This window comes from Chiloscyllium punctatum, chromosome 13 (genome assembly GCF_047496795.1).
Source record: "Chiloscyllium punctatum isolate Juve2018m chromosome 13, sChiPun1.3, whole genome shotgun sequence".
Taxonomy (NCBI): domain Eukaryota; kingdom Metazoa; phylum Chordata; class Chondrichthyes; order Orectolobiformes; family Hemiscylliidae; genus Chiloscyllium; species Chiloscyllium punctatum.
Window position 1 is genome coordinate 79,944,032 of NC_092751.1, and position 20,779 is coordinate 79,964,810.

The 20,779-nt window shown below is 41.7% G+C and overlaps 1 protein-coding gene across 1 annotated transcript in view; it reads right to left on the reverse strand.

Moving 5' to 3' along the window:
• The window catches only part of tm9sf3 (transmembrane 9 superfamily member 3), a 148,134-nt gene that overhangs the window by 20,901 nt on the left and 106,454 nt on the right, over positions 1 to 20,779 (reverse strand). The window contains exons 11-13 of the mRNA XM_072582943.1: positions 16,558 to 16,626; positions 1,702 to 1,848; positions 174 to 257 (exon numbers count right to left, since the gene is read on the reverse strand). Of these exons, the coding sequence (XP_072439044.1) occupies positions 174 to 257; positions 1,702 to 1,848; positions 16,558 to 16,626 (300 nt within the window). The remainder of the gene's footprint in view (positions 1 to 173; positions 258 to 1,701; positions 1,849 to 16,557; positions 16,627 to 20,779) is intronic.

Here is a 20,779-nt window from a genome sequence, read left to right on the forward strand (position 1 = left end):
TAGATTTAAAAAGAGTTTAGAGGTGAATAAAATAACAAACTAGATTAACTTTTTTAAGATACTCCAAAGCCAATTTGCTCCAACTTTAGTTCAAAATCTCCAGAATACCAGACATGAACAACTTTGTTTTGGAACAGTTGCTTAAATATGAAATATAAAATATAACTGCTTACTTTGTTTTGAAGAAATAGTAGTAGAAGGAGTACATGTAAACGTAGACTGCAGTGGATGCTGCAGAAAGAAAGCTTGTCCACTGCCTGCAATAGCAACAAGTTTATTGTTTAAAAATGACTCATTAAGCAAGAATGATGGCCAGCATGCAATTGAGAATGAAAACATTCTATAAACTAGACAAACTTGAAGGACAATACAAGTTTTAGGTAGAAAATGCACTCATCTGTGGAGCTTAGTTTGAGAAAAGAACAGTGCCACAATTGTTTTAAACCAGCCGTTATTTTATAATGTAAAACCCAGTCCAAATTCTGATAGCTATGCCTGTCTTGTCTTAGAAACAGATCTTTGTGCGATAGATTTTTTTTGTCCTGAATGAAAAGCTGCATCTAATTCAAAAAGCAGAGTCACATGGCAAAGGTCTGACCCCGCTCTGTACGGGGCTCTTTATTGCAATAGGCTGTGGGAAGGAGGTGAATGGTTCAAGGTTGATGCTTTTGCAATGAATGTCAAAGAATCCTACGATGTTTATCACACAAAATGTCAGTTTTACATGTAACTAGTACAATGTCAGCTCTTTCGGTCATCATGTTTAAATGATGATTTTAATCTGAGGTTTAAACTCTGAGCAGGATACTTAGCACAAAAAAAGTTAAAAATAAATTTGTATTATTAAAGGTCAAAATAACCATGTCAGGAAATGGGGATTTTGTGTGCAAGGCCAGGAGTCCACAGCAGTGAGCATGTGGCACTTTATGAGGAAGGCGAGGTTGGGGGGGGGGGGGGGGGGGGGCCACTACAAAGCTCTCGAAGACTGATAAAATGTGATTAGGTTTCTACATGAACTGCCACTTGAACAAAAATATTACAGATCATCTGCAAAAGTCAGAAAATGAGATAGAATCAGATTGCTTTACGACAGTGGCAGTATTCGCTCATTCTGGTCTCCCTGCTATAGAAACGTTGTTGCGAAACTTGAAAGGGATCAGAAAAGATTTATAAGGATGTTGCTGGGATTGGTGGATTGGAACTATAGGGAGAGGCTGAATAGGTTAGGCCTTTCTTCCCTGGAGCTTCAGAGGATGAGAGTTGACCTTAGAGGTTTATAAAATCATGAAAGGCATGGAAAGGGTGAATAGCCAAGGCCTTTTGCCCAGGGTAAGGGATTCCAAAACTAGATGGCATAGGTTTAAGATGAGAGGGGGAAGATTTAAAATGGCCCAAGGGGCAACTTTTTTATGCAGACAGTAGTGCACGTATGGAATGAGCTGCCAGAGGAAGTGGAGAAGGCAGGTACAATTAAGACGTTTAAAAGACACACAGATGGATACAAGAAGAGGAATGGATGAAAGAAATATGGGCCAAATGTTGGCAAATGGGACTAGATCAGTTTAGGTTATCTAGTTGGCATGGATTAGTTGGACCGAGTTTCTAGTTGTTGCAAACTATGACTCCATAATAAATTTCAGACTCAGGTAGGATTAACTACTGCCAAGGTTTAAACAGATGGATAGGAGCACTTCAACTTACCACCTATAATCTTCAGCATTGAGCAGAAAATAAGTGCAGACAATGGTCACACAGACTGTCACGATGCAGAGAATAACCAGGACTAGCATCATAAAGCCATAAACATAATAAATCTTGTAGGCCCAAAAAGAAGTGAAGATGAAGTACCTAAAAAAAAAGAGAAAATTACCCAAAATAAATTTGCCAAATAATCTGCTTAATTTGATCAAATGATTAGGCCCAGAGGTAATATAATATCGCACAATTATTGTACACAAATCTGTTCTCTCACACCATAATATACATTAACTGACACACCTGGTTTTCTATTTTACACAAAGGGAGACAGGACGTTGATTCATGCACTGCTGCGATTAATTCAGTAACTAGCACCAAAACGTGTCTCAAAAATATTTAAACTAACACTCTTTAATACTGAAACATTTATTGAGCAATCACCTCAAACTACCTCCAACAATTGCCACTGATACGCCTGTATTAACGACCATGGGCTGAGTAGCTTAGTGGCTGTGTTAAAGGCCCAGGAAAGCAGAGTAATTCCAGTCCTAACAAAGCTTATCAAATGGAAATGGTAATTATGTTTCTTCCATCATGCATGCTGTTACACCATTTGAACACTTCCAGAATTTTATTTAATGTTAGTCACCTAGAAGTTTGGATTGACAGTCTAGACCCAAAGTGAAGTGACACCTTGCTTTTGAAATGCTCATCTCTTAGTTTTCAACTCCTTTCTTGATCTTGTATCTTTTTGCCTCTAACCTCTGCCAGTCCCAAAACCCTCAGACATCCACACTCATCTCATTCTTGAGCACGAGATGGATATGTCCTCATCTGCTGCAGCAGACATTTTCAAATATACCTCTGTCTTTTTTCTCCTTTAAGGTGCTAGAAGCTCTTGACAAAATACCTCAATATGCCTAGTGAGGCTCTCTGTTGAATTTACATCATTACTCTGCAGACATTTTATTTTACAAAATAAATTTATGCAGATCCCACCAAGGCAGCTGTAAGATTTAAATTCAGCAATTCAAATAAATAGAACATAGAACAGTACAGCACAGAACAGGCCCTTCAGCCCACAATGTTATGCCGACCATTGATCCTCATGTATGCACCCTCAAATTTCTGTGACGATATGTCCAGTAGTCTCTTAAATGTCCCCAATGACCTTGCTTTCACAACTGCTGCTGACAATGCATCCCATGCTCTCACAACTGTGTAAAGAACCCGCCTCTGACATCCCCTCTATACTTTCCTCCAACCAGCTTAAAACTATGACCCCTTGTGTTAGCCATTTCTGCCCTGGGAAATAGTCTCTGGCTATCGACCCTGTCTATGCTTCTCATTATCTTGTATACCTCAATTAGCTCCCCTCTCCTCCTCCTTTTCTCCAATGAAAAAAGTCCGAGCTCAGTCAACCTCGCTTCATAAGATAAGCCCTCCAGTCCAGGCAGCATCCTGGTAAACTTCCTCTGAACCCTCTCCAAAGCATCCACATCTTTCCTATAATAGGCCTGGATGCAGTATTCGAAGTGCAGTCTAACTGAAGTTTTATAGAGCTGCAACAAGATCTCACGACTCTTAAACTCAATTCCCCTGTTAATGAAAGCCAAAACACCATATGCTTTCTTAACCCTATCCCCTTGGGTGGCCATTTTAAGGGATCTATGTACCTGCACACCAAGATCCCTCTGTTCCTCCACACTGCCAAGAATCCCATCCTTAATCCTGTACCCAGCTTTCAAATTCGACCTTCCAAAATGCATCACCTCGCATTTATCCAGGTTGAAGTCCATCTGCCACCTCTCAGTCAATCTCTGCATCCTGTCAATGTCCCGCTGCAGCCTACAACAGCCCTCTATACGGTCAACAACACCTCCAACCTTTGTGTCATCTGCAAACTTCAATCCCCTCATCCAAGTCATTACTAAAAATTACAAGCAGGAGAGGCCCAAGAACAGAGCCCTGTGGAACACCATTCACCAGTGACTTCCAGGCAGAATATTTTCCTTCTGCTACCACTCGCTGTCTTTCTGTTGGCCAGCCAATTCTGTATCCAGACAGCTAAGTTCCCCTGTATCCCATTCCTCCTGACCTTCTGAATGAGCCTACCATGGGGAACCTTATCAAATGCCTTGCTGAAGTCCATATACACCACATCCACAGCTCGACCCTCATCAACTTTTTTATTCACATCCTCAAAGACCTTGATAAGGAATCAAGCCATGCTCTTCCAGATGGTCATAAATCCTATGGTCAAGAATCCTTTCTAACACCTTGCAGACGATAGACGTGAGACTTACTGGTCTGTAATTGCCGGGGATTTCCCTATTTCCTCTCTTGAAGAGAGGAATTACATTTGCCTCTCTCCAGTCCTCAGGTACGACTCCAGTGGAGAGCGAAGATGCAAAGACCTTCGCAAGTGGAGAAGCAATTGCATTTCTCGTTTCCCTAAGCAGCCGAGCACAAATCTGGTCCGGGCCTGGCGACTTGTCAATCTTAATGTTTGACAAAATTTTCAGCACATCAGCTTCCTCTACCTCTATCCATTCCAGCATGCACACCTGCTCTTCAAATGTTTCGAAGTTCGTTTCTTTCGTAAAGACAGAAGCAAAATACTCATTTAGGGCTTCCCCTACCTCCTCAGGCTCCACACACAAGTTCCCTATGTTATCCCTGATCGGCCCTACTTTTTCTTTGACTATTCGCTTCTTCCTCACATATGTGTAAAATGCCTTTGTTCTCCCTAATCCGTTCTCCCAAGCCTTTCTCATGCCCCCTCCTGGCTCTCCTCAGACCATTTTTGAGCTCCTTCCTCACCTGCCTGTAATCCTCTAGAGCTGAGCTTGACCTTAGCTTCCTCCACCTTATGTAAGCTACCTTCTTCGTTTTGACAAGAAGTTCCATCGCCCTCGTCATCCAAGGTTCCTTTACCTTACTCCTTGCCTCAGAGGGACATATTTATTCATCACTCGCAACAACTGTTCCTTAAACAGTCTCCACATGTCTATAGTGCCTTTACCATGGAACAATTGCTCCCAGTCCATGCTTCCTAACTAATGTCTAATCGCATCATAGTTTCCTCTTCCCCAATTAAATATCCTCCCATTTTGCCTAAGCGTCTCCTTCTTCATAGCTATGTAGAATGTGAGGCAGTTGTGGTCACTATCACCAAAATGCTCTCCACAAGATCGGATACCTGCCCCAGCTCGTTTCCGAGCACCAAATCCAAAATGGCCTCTCCCCTCGTTGGCCTGTCAACATACTGAGTTAGGAAACCCTCCTGAACACACCTTACAAAAACAGCTCCATTCAAATCTTCTGCTCGAAGGAGGTTCCAATCAATATTGGGAAAGTTAAAGTCACCCATCACAACAAGCCTACTATGTCCACACTTTTCCAAAATCTGCCGACCTATGCTTTCTTCCATCTCCCTGCAGCTATTGGGGGGTCTGTAGTAAACCCCTAATGAGGTGACTGCTCCCTTACTGTTCCTAATTTTCACCCATACTGACTCGGTAGGCAGATCTTCCTCGACAATCTAAGCTTCTGTAGCTGTGATACCCTCTCTGATTAGTACTGCTACACCCCCTCCTCTTTCCCCCCCTCCCTATTCTTCTTAAATGCTCTAAACCCTGGAACATCCAGCAACCATTCCTGCCCCATGTCTCTGTTATGGCCACATCATAGCACCAGGTACTGATCCATGCTCTAAGTTCATCACTTTTATTCCTGATACTCCTTGCGTTAAAGCAAACACACTTTAACTGATCCCTTGGTTCCTTCCCAGGAAAATCCTTCTCACTAACTGGCCTACCTCTTGCTATTGCCTCATCTGCATCAACTCTCACCTCTGGAATAAAAATCTACCATTAACTGGCACCACAAAACTACCGCAAAGTTGTAAAACACTCTAAGTATTTTCTTTGGGGGAAATAGACCTGCCATTTTAATCCAGCCTCGCCTATAAGTGACTCCAGATCCCAAGCAACGAGGATGACCTAGAATTCTCGGAAATGGCCTAGCAAGCCATTTATTTGTATTACATGTCAATGAAAAAGTCTAAAATTGGACCGATCACTGGACTACACAGGTGTGGACTTTACAAACTTACACCTAGCCCAATCAAATTTACATGTTCTTTGAGGTTCACAGGTTGGTTACAGTACCTGATGTGGTCATTTGGCTTGTTATATCTGTGCTGACTGAAGTAGAATTCACCTAGTGCCATTCCTGTGCATCTTCCCCATAGCTCTGCAAACACTTTCTTTGCAGATTATTATGCAGCTACCTTTTAAAAACTTCAATTGACCCATCTCCTCCACACTGCAAAGCAGTGCACTCCAGATTTTAACCATTCTAACCTCTGGAATAAAAATGTTTTCATATTACCATTGCTCCTTTTGTCAACTTACCTTAAATTTGTGCAGCTTTCTCCTAACCTAAAATGTCCAGACCAGTCAATTCTGAATAATTTAATCAAATCTCTCTCAATTCTGCCTCCAAACAGAGCAACCTCAACTTATACAATATTTCTGCATAACAATCTCTGGAACCATTCCCACAAACCTTTTCCGCATTCTCTTGCTGTCTTTCCAACCTTCCTAAAGTACGGCATTCAAAACTGGATACAATACTCTAGTTCAGGCTGATCCAGTTTAGATTAGATTAGATTAGATTACTTCCAGTGTGGAAACAGGCCCTTCGGCCCAACAAGTCCACACCGCCCCGCCGAAGCGTAACCCACCCATACCCCTACATCTACATTTACCCCTTACCTAACACTATGGGCAATTTAGCATGGCCAATTCACCTGGCCTGCACATCTTTGGACTGTGGGAGGAAACCGGAGCACCCGGAGGAAACCCACGCAGACACGGGGAGAACGTGCAAACTCCACACAGTCAGTTGCCTGAGGCAGGAATTGAACCCGGGTCTCAGGCGCTGTGAGGCAGTTGTACAGGTTTAAAACAAAGAACTATAAATCTGAAACAAATGCAGAAATTGCTGGAGAAACTCAGGAGATCTGGCAGGATCTGTGGATAAACAATTAAAAAATTAAACAATTCAACTCTGGTGACCCTTCTTCAGAACCAGGTTGTGGTCACAGAGATTTAGGATGGCACAGTGCCTCTGTGGTTAGCACTGATGCCTCTCAGCGCCAGGGACCATAGCGCAATTCCAGCCTCGGGTAATTGTCCGTGTGGAGTTTGCATATTCTGCCCGTGTCTGCATGGATTTACTCTGGGTGTTCCAGTTTCCTCCCACAGTCCACAAATGTGTGGGTTAGCAGGACTGGCCATACTAAATTGCCTATAGTGTCAATGGATGCATAGGTTAAGTAAATTAGCCATGTGAAATGCAGCATTATGGGTACGGTTTTGGGGGTGTGTGTGATCTGCTTGCAATGTTCTTCGGAGGGTTGGTGTGGACTTGATAGGCCGAATGGACCGCTTCCACACTATAGCGATTCTATTCTACTAGTAAAGCATCAGCTCAAAATTCTACTTTCAGAATCATGCCTTTTAGATAACATTCCAGATTTATCTAACATATTTGGGTATATCCTATCCTAAGAGAGATGACAGCAATCAGTCATGAATGTACATTGAGGAGGCAGTGGCCCCTCAGCATTTCCAGGAAGCCTCATGATATCAAGTCAACAATGAATGAGATTGATTGCCATCTATTATCCAATGCTCAGCTAATGAATCAGTACTACATGTGGAATACCAAGAGTAAGGACACAGACTGGGGACTGCAACGGTTAGCACCAGAATGGCTCCTGGCAGTCTAAAAGCATAGTTGTCAGACTGATCTTGTGACAGGTGGTGGGGAGAGCAAAGGGAAAGAAAAACTTAGTTAACCTCAACTTCATAAGTCTGTTACAGATGCATCTGTCCATGATCATAATTGGTAGGAATGGCAACCTCAGAGTCTGTTTGGACTTGTTCACCTTGACACAGAATGCCCTCTTCCATGTTGCATGACATCACCATTGTGCTAATTTGGTAATTTTAGAACGGATCTAATTGCACAAAACTGGACTCCAAGAATTGTTGTGGGCTACCAGCTGCAGAATTTTATTCATCGTAATCTTGAACTTAGCAGTTGGGATTATTCTCACTGTACCATCACTAGCAAGTCGAGAGATCAACCCTGTTCAATGAGTGTAGAAAAGCAGTCCCAAACACCACCAGACATATCTAAAAATGCGGTGCCACCATGGTGATGCTGCCACACAGCACATGTGTGCTAAACAGCAGAAGCAGCACGCAGTAAACAGAATGAACTGATCCCACAAATATGTGAGATAATACTTTTGTTTAACAGAACTTTAAGGGCCAAAGACAGGCATTTAGAGTTACACCACATTCATCTTACCAAATGGCAGTACAGGTTCACGGGCCTTAATGGCCTACTTTAACTCCTGAAGGATGAGACCCAAGCTCCAGAGTCCTGTCAAACCCATTTGTGGATGAGTGGACAATTAATTAACCAGAGGGTGCTGCTCCATGAACAATGATGATAGAGATGCACATGAATATAAAAGACAACACTGAAGTATTTCTAACCATTTTCAACCAGAAGCACGGAATAGACAATCCATTTCTGCCTTCTAAGATGCCAATTATCAGTCAATTTTATTCACTACAAATGAAATTTAAAAAATTGTATGGAATACACACAAATTCTTGCCCACCCATGTGTTAGAAATGATTCTATTGTTGTGATCCTAGTTGACTTTTCTACTTGAAAAGTCGGATGCCAGATTGAGATTTGCTTAACAGATCGTATTTTTGTTCAAGTCTTCATTCACTGAAACATAAGCAGATTTTATTTGATGATTTTATGTTATCATAACAATAATGACAATAAGAGTATGATACAAAATAAGCCAAGCTATCTCAATATAAAAGTTTGTTTGCTGTGTGTTTTAAGATCTCTCGAAACCTCATCTAATTCCCAACATGATTGCCTTACAGCATTTCAAATCCAGAGAAATTATCTGTCTATGTCAGAACTACTTAGCTACACACTTCATTACAGTCTTGATCCAAACATGGAGAAGAACGTTCAGGTGAATGAATGCCCTTAACAAAAGAGCCTTTGGCCAAGCATCAGGAGCCAGAGTAAGGTTAAAGTCAATGGGATTAGTGGAAAATGCTCCACTGGATAGTGTGATGAAAGGCATGCGATTTGTGTATTTCTATTACCATTTTTAGAGTCTGCGTTTCAAACTAGTGTTGGTTACTTTTGTGAAGTGTTAGACCATCCTTGCTGGAACAGTGATCCAATACAGCATGCGTCAGACAGTAGGTGACTTCAACTCCCCAAGAGTGTTAATGAATGATTGTTGATACTGTGTGGTTTATGACAGAGGTAGTAAACACAATGTATTACCTTGATTTAGGTTTAGGATAGTCAAGGAACAATTTTAACTTAAAAACCCAAAGATTGAAAGCATTTACGGCAACTTTGGAGTCACCTGACTGGGGCAGAAGCAAATGTAGTTTCTCTCCGAGAAAGTATAGAGCAGTTAATTGAAAGCTAAGTGACCTTGGTGCAACTGACAACTTGCGAAACTTCTAAATCAGACCGGGGTGTTTGGTTAGAAATGAATACAGAATGAAGAAACCAAGAAAGTCTAAGCTTTCCGTTTTATGAATATTCACATCAGCAGACTTTACATTTAACTGCTTCTTCCCAGTTGTCCCGTTACATCAAGCCTAAAGACTTGACATGGACATAATTTCTCTGGATTTGAAATGCTGTAAGGCGATCATGTTGGGAAATAGATGAGGTTTCGAGAGATCTTAAAACACACAGCAAACCAAACTTTTATATTGAGATAGAAATGACTAACACGAGGGGTCATAGTTTTAAGCTGGTTGGAGGAAAGTATAGAGGGGATGTCAGAGGCGGGTTCTTTACACAGAGTTGAGAGAGCATGGAATGCGTTGCCAGCAGCAGTTGTGGAGGCAGGGTCATTGGGGACATTTAAGAGACTCCTCGGCATACATATGGTCAGAGAAATTTGAGGGTGCATACATGAGGATCAGTGGTCGGCACAACATCGTGGGCTGAAGGCCCTGTTCTGTGCTGTACTGTTCTATGCTCTATAGCTTGGCTTATTTTGTATAACACTCTTATTGTTATGATAACATAAATCGTCAAATGAAATCTGCTTACGTTTCAGTGAATGAAGACGTGAACAAAAATATGATCCATCAAGTAAATATCAATCTGGCATCTGAAAAGTCAGCTAGGATCATAACAATAGAATCATTTCTAACACATAGGAAGTTGTTGTGGCTGTTGGAGGTCAAGGGCGTTAGCTCCAAAATTCCTGTGATGTGTACTTGGTCCAATCATCTCCAGTTTCTACAGCAAATGACATTTTATCCTAAGTGGAAACATCCATTGATCACTGCAATGTTCAAGCCCATTTGCAATGCCTCATACCAAAGCTACCTGTGCTCCAATGCAGCAAGACTTAAACAGCATTGAGATAAGGAACATTTGCAGCTCACAGGTGCAAGACAATGGCCATCTCCAACAAAGCAGAGGCAAACCAACTCAGCATCACCACTACTAAATTCACCATCTTCCTGAGGAGCAGCATTGTCCAAAAGGTAAACTGTACCAGACCAGACATATGAAGGCAACAGCTAGAATATGTCAGAAGCTGGGCAATATGCATCTAGTGACTGACCGATGCCTGTCCACCATCTACAGGACAAGTCAGAAGCATGATGAAACCATCTCCTCTTGCTTGTCAATGACCTGGTCAAAGTTGCACACCATCTGTCACATTAGACTTTCACTTCCTCCTCAAATCAACACAGAGTGGCTGCGGCATTTACCATTTTCAAGACGCAATGTAGGTACTCTCCAAAGTTCCTTCAATATCCCATTTCAAATCCAGGATTTTGCACGCCAATATGGCAAGGGCAGCAAGTGCGTTGGAAACACAACCATCAATTCCAAGACATACACCATCTTTACAAATATATTGCTGCTCTTTCATCATTGGGTCAAAACTCTGAAACTCCCTATTTCATTGCACAAGTGAGAGAACCTTCTGAAAGATATCTCACTAGTACCTCCTCAAGGACAATAATAGGGATAGACAATAAGTACTAACCTTGTCAGTATCCTCCTAGCCCACTGTATAAGTAAAACAAAATCTTGAGTCACGTAGTTTGAAACAATGACAACACTGGATGAGTGAAAACTACATGTTGAAACTGCTCCTCCTTCCTCTGGTTCAAATTGTTACAGAACAAATGTCTAATTATCGATTTTCCACATTGACTGTTACGTTTCAACTGAAGTACAAGTGAAAATGCTGCATCCTGATATTTCAATACAAGAGTCATCTAACACTGGTTTTGTTATCCTACATCAGGGTATCCAAGCAAAAACTGTCTCAAGCACATTTTCAAACTTTCCGAAGTTTCAAAAATGCACGTTGATAGAATGGTGCATCCAACAGTATTCCCAATAATGATCAGAGGAGATGGATCAACTTGGAAATCAAGAGCACAAGGTGCATTTCGAGCCACTGTGTTTTCTCCTTGCAAGTTAATGCAATGAAAAATAGGACAGAAACAGAAGATTTGCCAACTGAGAACTCTTTCATACATGCCCACACATCTGTCAGAACAGCAAATGATGTTCTAATTGGCCTCAGGAGGAAAGAAACTATTTCACTACGGTCTTTTTGCTGCTTTTTATTCTGTGACTTTCGTGAAACAGGATTGGAGTTAGGTGTGATGCCTACAGAAGTTAAATAACTGGCTAACGCCAAAAATGGGCATTTTGATGAGGAAACAGTCGTCACAGAGTCCTACAGCACTGGGACAGGACCTTTGGGCCAAAAGGCCCAACTCTGCTAACAACATTTCCCTGCACTTGGCCCATATCCTACTAAACCTTTCCTATCCATGTATTTGTCCAAATGCCTTTTAAATGTTGTTAATGTACCTGCCTCAACCATTTCCGCTGGCAGCTCATTCCATATACATACCACCCTCTGTGTAAACAAGTTGCCCCTCAGGTTCCCATTTATTCTTTACCCTCTAACCTTAAACTGATGCCCTCTAGTCCTCAATTCCCCAACCTTGGGAAAAAGACTGAGTGCATTCACCCTATCCATGCCTCTCATGATCTTATACACTCCTATGAGATCCCCCTCAGTCTCCTATGCTCAAAAGAAAAAAATTCGAGCTTGTCCAACCTCTCTCCCTATAACTCAGGCCGTTGAGTCCTGGCAACATCCTTGTAAAATTTCTTCTGCACTCTTTCCAGTTTAATAACAATCTTCCTAAAACAAGGTGATCAAAATTGAACACAAAACACCCAAGTATTGCCCCAAAGTCCTGCACAACTGCAACATAACTTCCCAACTTCTATACTCAGTACTCTGACTGATGAAGGCCAGTGTGCCAAAAGGCTTTGTCACTGCTCTACCTATATGTGACTCGCCATGCCAACCAGATAGGCAAACCTAATCTAGTCCCATTTGCCAGCACCCGGCCCATATCCCTCCAAACCCTTCTGGTTCATATGCCCATCCAGAGAACTTTTAAATGCTGCAATTGTACCAGCCTCCACCACTTCCTCTGGCAGCTCATTCCATAGATGCACCATCCTGTGTGAAAAAGTTGCCCTTTAGGTCTCTTTTATATCTTTCCCCTCTCACCCTAAACCTGTGCCCTCTAGTTGTAGACTCCCCCACCCCAGGGAAAATACTTTGCCTATTTACCCCATCCATGCCCCTCATGATTTTATAAAATCTCTATAAGGTCACCCCTCAGCCTCCGAAACTCAGGGGAAAACAGCACCAGCCTATTTAGCTTCTTCCTATAGCTCAAACCCTCCAACCCTAGCAACATTCTCGTAAATCTTTTCTGAATGCTTTCAAGTTTCACAACATCCTTCCGAGTGAAAGGAGACCAAACTTGCACACAATATTCCAAAAGTGGCCCAACCAATGTCCTGTACAGCCACAACATGACCTCCCAACTCTAATACTCAATACTCTGACCAATAAATGAAAGCATACCAAATGCCTTCACTATCCTATCTACCTGCGACTTTGCTTTCAAGGAGCTATGATCCTGCATTCAGCAATACTCCTTCGGAGCTTACCATTAAGTGTATAAGTCCTGCTCTGATTTGTTTTTCCAAAATGCAGCACCTTGCATTTATTTAAATTAAACTCCATCTGCCACTCCTCAGCCCATTGACTCATCTGATCAAAATCCCATTGTACTCTGAGGTAACCTTCTTCGCTGTCCACTACACCTCCAAGTTTGGCGTCAACTGCAAACTTACTGTGCCTCTTATGCTCATATCCAAATCATTTATATAAATAACAAAAAGTAGAGGACCCAGCACTGATCCTTGTGGCACTCCACCGGTCACAGGCCTCCAAGACTGAAAAACAACCCTCCACCACCACCCTCTGTCTTCTAGCTTCGAGCCAGTTCTGTATCCAAATGGCTAGTTCTCTCTGTATTCTACGAGATCTAACCTTGCTAACCAGTCTCTCATGGGGAACCTTGTCCTCTAATAAATCTGTGAGGCAAGATCTCCCACTCACAAAGCCATGCAGACTACACCTAATGAAATCCTCTTGCTACCCTTCAGTCTTCAGAGACCTTAAATGTGGCTAACAATGATGAAAATGTATCAGCCAGGGCCTCTGCAATTTCTTCTCTAGCCTCTTGCATTGTTCTTAGATATATCAGGTCAGAAACCAGGAGATTTATCCACCTTCATACATTCTAATATGTTCAAACCTCCTTTACTGTGATACAAACTGTTCCCAAGATATTGCCACTAACTTCCCCAAGTTCCCAAGTCTTCATGGCTTTCTCCACAGTAGATAGAGGAGAAATATTTGTCAAGGACCATGACCATCTCCTGCAGTTTCACACATACATGTCCACTTTGGTCTAGTCATTCTTTTTCCTTTAATATACTTAAAGAATCTCTTTGGATTCACGCTAAATCTTCTCAGCCAAAGCTATCGCATGCTCCCTTCTCACCCTCCTGATTTTCTTCTTCAGTAAACTGCTGTATTCCCTATACACCTCCAGGGAATTCCCTTGATTCCATCTGTCTGAATCTGAGCTATGCCTCATTTTGTATGGTCATCCAGGGTTTCCTACTCCTGCCAAATTTGCCCTTCACGTTCAGTGGAACATAGAGATCTTGAACTCTAGCTATCTCACTTTTAAAGACCTCCCAACTTGCCAGAGGCCCGTTTGCCTGCAACAAACTACTCCAATCAAACCCTGCAAACTCCTGTCTAACTCATCAAAATTCACCTTGCTCCAATTTAGAACTTGAATCTATGGACCAGTTTTGTCCCACTCCATAACTACTTTAAAATTAATAGAAGTATGGTCACTGGTCCCAAAGTGCTCCCCCACTGTCACCTCAGTCACTTGGCCTACCCTATTTCCCCAAGAGTTTTGCCTCTTCCCAAGTAGGGTCCTCTATACTGCTTGAGGAAACTTTCCTGAAAGCACTTAAATCCACCCCCATCTAAGTCCTTAACACGTTGGCAGTCCCAGTCTATGTTAGGAAAATTAATATCCTCAATGACCACTCTATTGCTCCTGAAGTCTCTCCAATGTCCCATTGTATTTCTTCCTTTAATTCCCCATGACTACTTGGGGGCCTGACCATCCCCTTATTTCTTAGCTCCACCCACAAAACCTCACTGGATGATTCCTCAGTTATTTAATCTCTGACGACTGCTGTGACACTTCCCCCAATCAAAAATGAAACTCACTCGCCCCTCTTCCTCCACTTCCTGCCTAAAGCACCTGTACCCTCACATTAAGCTGCCAGCCCTGTCCCTCCCTTAGCCATGTTTTAGTAATGGCTATAATATCACAGACCCACGCACCTGTCCACATCTTGACTTCATTGGCCTTACCGGTCAGCCCTCTTGTATTGAAATAGATGTAATTTAATCCAACAGGCATTCCTCGCTCCCTGTTGTGTTGCAGCCTGACCTCTCTCTCTTGAACTTGCGGTTTCTGATTACTGTATGTATCTCCTTCCAGCTTTGCACTTGTCTCCTTGCTGTTGAGGATTTCACTCCCTTGCCAATCCAGTTTGAACCCTCCCTTGTAGCAGTAGCAAACCTACTAGTCAGGATATTGGTCCCTCTCCAGTTCAGGTGCAACCTGTCCCTCTTGAACATGTCACCTCTACCCCAGAAAAGATCCCAACAGACTAAGAACCTGAATCCCTGCCCCCAGCACCAATTCTTCAGCCACGCATTCATCTGTCATATCCTCCTGGTCTTACCTTCACCAACTGGTGGAGAGAAAATTAAAATCCCCTACTGTGACAATCCTATTGCTCCTGCAAGTCTCCCCAATCTCCCTGCATATTTGTTTCTCTGATTCCCATTGACTAGTAGTCTCAGAACTAAATCCCAGGAAGAGTCAGCAACTTCAGGACAGAAAGCAAACCAAAAACAATTTATTAAAACTCCCTTTTCACAAAGCAAAATGTCTCCAATTGTATCTATTTCACATCCAGGCAGGATCTCGCTGTGCCCTTTCTTTGATCACTGAAGCATAAGTTCAGGCATAAGGTAGGGATAGTTTTGAGATGTAGGCACTCAATTTAATTAAAGATAGAATGGGAATTACTACAGTTAAACGACATCAAGAACTAGATTTGGCTTTGACTTTTTGCCCCAAGGCTGAACCTTGATTGAACACAAGTTTAAACAGAAAGGATATAAAACAAGTTGTAATCTGACAACACATCTTCAAATAATGAAACAATATGTTGTGTATACAATTTTACAAATGCTTCCATATTAAATTTCCCTAATGCGGTGTGAATTAAAAATTTTAATTGTCTCAACAAAAGGTGGCTGAATGAAATTTCCACTTCAATGGTAACAAGTGAATTTAAATCTGGACAAGAAGTTATTTCTGGACAAGAACTTGGATCTGTAAATGCAGGTGGTTACTAGGTTGTTAAAACTGTCAGTGGAGGTATGACAATCCTACGTGACAATGAATTAAGTGAAATGTACAGACTACAGTGCAATATTGCCTTCTAGTATATTTGCTGGAAGGTTTGTTTTCAGACATTTTATCACCATACTAAGTAACATCATCCGTGAGCCTCTGGATGAAGCACAGGTAGCATGGCCCACTTTCTATTTCGGTGTTTAGGTTTCCTTAGGTTGGTGATGTCATTTCCCGTGAAGTCATTTCCAATTCTTTTTCTCAGGGGTTGGTAAATGAGATCCAAGTCAATGTGTTTGTCAATAGAGTTCCACTTGGAATGCCATGCTTCTAGAAATTCTTGCCCGCATCCGTTTGGCTCGTGCTAGGACGGATGTGTTATCCCAGTCGAAGTGGTGACTGAAATGTCTGAAAACAAACCTTCCAAATCAGAGAGCAAACCTACATCCAGAACCTCAACCTGAGCTACAAACTTTCTCAAAGCTAGCTATTTGCAGCAATATATGAAGTCCCGATAAAACTCTAAGAATTTCCAGCAACTGGCATATTTACTTTATTGTAGCCAACAAAATGGATTTTTCTTCTAAAAATTTTGATCCAAGCAACTATTCAAAGTTAGTTAACAATTCATTTAGTATTATAAATTTAGCATTTTAAAAATGTCAACTGTCTCCATTTTTCATCCTGACGCCATTTTAACCATTGATGCCAAAATTCCTATGAATATAACATTCAATACATCATGCAGCATCAATGTAAGTTATGAATTCAGCATTGAAGGGACAAGACAATGTGCTAGGACTGAAGGACCATGAATATTTCAAAGTATAAAGAAACTTACATTTCAATAAAAATGGATCCAAAAGGCAGGATTCCACCCAGGCATACAATAACAGCTGGCTCCATGAACCTATAATACAAGACAAAAATTAGCAATAGTCAATTTAATGCAGGATGTCAGAAGTGCGATTGGTATACGAGTCACAGAATCCTATAGCATGGAGACAAGCCCTTCAGTCCAAACTGGTCCATGCTGACCAAAACTGTCAGCCCACTTCCCTGTACTTCGCTTATATCTTTCTAAACCTTTCCTAACCATTTATTTGTCCATGCATTTGTGGTTCTGGTATTTTCCGGAAGAGATTCCTACTATGGAGAAACTCTTTCTTTTGGCTGTGTTCCAGATTCTTTGGCACAAGGTTAGAATGTTCACAACTTCTACACATTTTTACCAACAGAGGAAGGACTCTTTTTTTTCACGCCAATGAAGAAAACTGAATTTTCTCTTGACCCTCATGAGAGGACTGAAGTAAAGCTGGATAAACATAGTATTCTACAATTCATTCGTCATTAATTCAAGTCTATTAAAAAGGTTAAATTACAAGCTTAAGTACCCTGTTAAACGCTCGTGAGGACTATAAGCAAAATTAAATTTATGAAATCAATTTATGTGACAACTGCAATTATATTATCATGTCTTCTACAGAATGGAGCTGATAAATAAGTCAGGCTGAAACATTGGTGGTGGCGAGGATGGGGGTGGGGTGGTGGTAGAGAAGAATCAATCAGATCTGAAATGGTTAAAGTTCCTAAAACAAGAGGCCTGCGGCCACTTATTTTTCACTCCCATTTTGGAGCCGGCTAAATCTTGCATTTTCTCTGCTTGAGATAATTTCTCAGTCACGCAGCAATTCATCTTTCTCAAAATCCGTTCACAAAAAATAATCCTAAATTGTTAACCTCGAACTATGTTGTGACAGTTCATATTCAGAACTCTTGGCTTCTTTCTTCTAGTTTTCTACCTCTCTTATTTTAAAGGGTATGCTACTTCAGTTTCTGAACAAGCAAGACAGGGGTCATAAGTTCAAGTCATGGCAAATTGTGAATCTCAATTTGATAAATTGCCTCTCAACATCCTCTGAAGTGGCCTGGCAAGTCAGTAGTAAAACCACAATCAACAATAAATGCAGCCCTGACCACATCACAAGGATGTAGCACAATTATTCAAGTTTATATGGGTGTAAATTCAAACAATAATTAACCCTTCCTCAAAACAGAAGGACTACTATTTAATAAATATCTTTCACAACTTCAGGACATTCCAACCCGCTTCAACTTCCCAAGTATTTTGGCTCATATTTTCTGCTAGTCAGAAAGTCATAACGCCAATGTTGATCAGGCATGGGAACCCGGTGAAGACCCTCTAAAGAAATTGCCCAGGAAATTGAATTTTCTGCTGGGCAATTCCTCTACACCTGGAATCCTTAGAAAATCTCAGTTTAAATTGGAGTTGTTGGATGTTGTCAATATAATTAAGGAAAATAGTTACTCAGGAAAACTACTAAATACCCAAGTAACTATTAAACTGGCACCTTAACTCTCACATCCTCAACTACACCAGCTCCAGTTCCCTTAGGGCCCCCAGACCCTGATCAAACATCTTACACCACAACTGCCAGACCTGACATCTACCCTTTCCATCCACTGCTCTGGGCCAGAATTCTCCCACCCACTCAACCTGGCCTAAACGTACATTGCCACCTTACACCCTACCCTTATCCCATCTGACATCCTGGTAACCTGGCATCCTATTCCATTACCAATCTGGCAAACTATTCTTCCAACGCCCTAACATCACACTTCGTTTATGCACTTACCATCTTAGTGCAGCTGTCAAAGCTGGTGTTAGGATCTTTAAATTTCAAAACAGGGCAGCTGAAAGCTGTGAAAAGAGGGTACAATTTGCTTTTGACAATTCTGCACTACAAAGGAATGGTCAGAATGGAAATATGGCTCTGCACCAAGCCAAATCTGTTTAGAAATGTAGAGCTCCTGTCTTAGATTTTAAAAAAAAGGGCAGAATGGCAATCTGCATGAGAGAGTGTCTACTTCAATTTATTTCTCTACAGTAAATTACCACAAACAGCACTTTTTAAACAACCAAATAATCTGCTACAGAAATACACCATAGCAAAACGGTCACAATTTCAAAACTTGCATTTGTGAACTTCAAAAAGGCATTGGGGCAAGACGGTGAAATGGGCAGACAAGTGGCAGACGAAATGAAATGCAAAGTATGAAGTGATTTGGTAGGGAGAACAAAGAGGCAACTGAAAGTTACAATTCCAAAAAGGGGGTGCAGATGTATATGCAGCAGGTGAAGGCAGTTTCAATCAGGTATTTAAGGGGAATTGGATTATCTGAGAAGGAGAACAAAGGAAGAGAAGAATGCAGAGGGTTATGGGAAGAAGTGACAGGGAAATGGTGCTTCTTTTCCCCCTCAGTTGGAGAACATCTGCAGACATGAAGGGTCAAATGGCCTCCTTCCATACTTTAACAGTTCTGTGATTCTGGAAATCATGCTTTTTGATGGATAAATATCACCTGCAACATAGGTCTTAATAGTGCTATTAAACTTTTTACATCCATATGATACAATGACTGATACTCTTTAGTATTTCATTTGTAAGGTGTTACATCAGACAGTTAATGCACTTCCTTTAATACTCCAATGGAAGTGTCAGTCTATTTTACTTGCTCAAGTCTTTGGGGTGGGATCTTTGGTTGACACGTTCCAGGTACATATGTTGACGGTCCAACTGTGTATTCCTTTTTTTTAAAATACATAATATAACAACTTTTGCTAAGCAATGAAGTGCGACTCATGTCTCCACAGCTCCAACAGGAAAAAGTCAATGAAATTTGCACAACTGATCATTTTCAAAGAACAAAGAAAATTACAGCACAGGAACAGGCTCTTTGGCCCTCCAAGCCTGCGCCAATCCATACTCTCTATCTAAACCGACAGCCTATTTTCTAAGGATCTGTATCCCTTTGCGCCCTGCCCATCCATGTATCTGCCTAGATACATTTTAAATGATGCTATCGTTCCTGCCCCAACCACCTCCACTGGAAACACATTCCAGGCACCTACCACCCTCTGCGTGAAGAACTTTCCATGTATATCTCTCCTAAACCCTTCCCCTCATCACCCCTTGTAATTGAATCCTCTGCTATAAGGAAAACGTTTCTTGCTATCCACCCTGTCTACACCTCTCACGATTTTGTAGCCCTCAATCAGGTCCCCCCTCAACCCCCATCTTTCCAATGAAAATAATCCTAACCTATTCAACCTCTCCTCATAGCTCAGCACCCTCCATACCAGGCAACATGCTGGTGAACCTCCTCTGGACCCTCTCCAAAGCATCCACATCCTTTTGGTAACGTGGTGACCAGGACAGTACGTGGCATTCCAAATGTGGCTGAACCAAAGTCCGATACAACTGTAACATTACCAGCCGACTCTTGCATTCAAAACCCTGTGCGATGAAGGAAAGCATGTTGTATGCCTTCTTGACCACCTCTACTGACCTGTGTTGCCACCTTCAGAGAACGAACCTGAACACCCAGATCTCTCTGTACCTCAATTTTCCACAGGACTTTTCCATTTACTATATAGTTCGCTCTTGAATTGCATCTTCCAAAATGCATCACCTCGCATTTGTCCGGATTAAACTCCATCTGCCACTACTCTGCCCAACTCTCCAATCCATCTATACTCTGATGCATTCTCTGACAGTTCCCTTCATTATCTGCTACTCCACCAATCATAGTGTCATCTGCAAACTTGCTAACAAGGCAACCTACACCTTCCTCCAGATCATTTATGTATATCACAAACAACAGTGGTCCCTGCACGGATCCCTGTGGAACACCACTGGTCACAGGTCTCCATTTTGAGACGCTCCCTTCCACTACTACTCTCCGTCTCCTTTTGCCCAGCCAGTTCACTTTCCATCTCGCCAGAACACCATGGATCCCATGTGACTTTATCTTCTCCATCAAGCTTCCATGGGGAATCTTATCAAATGTCTTAATGAAGTCCATGTATATGGCATCTACATCCTTTCCCTTGTCAAAGAATTCGATTAGGTTTGTTAAGACATGACCTTCCCTGCACAAAATTATGCTGCCTCTCACTGATAAGCCCATTTTCTTCCAAATGGGTATATACCCTAAACCTCAATATCTTCGCCAACAGCTTCCCTACCACTGATGTCAGG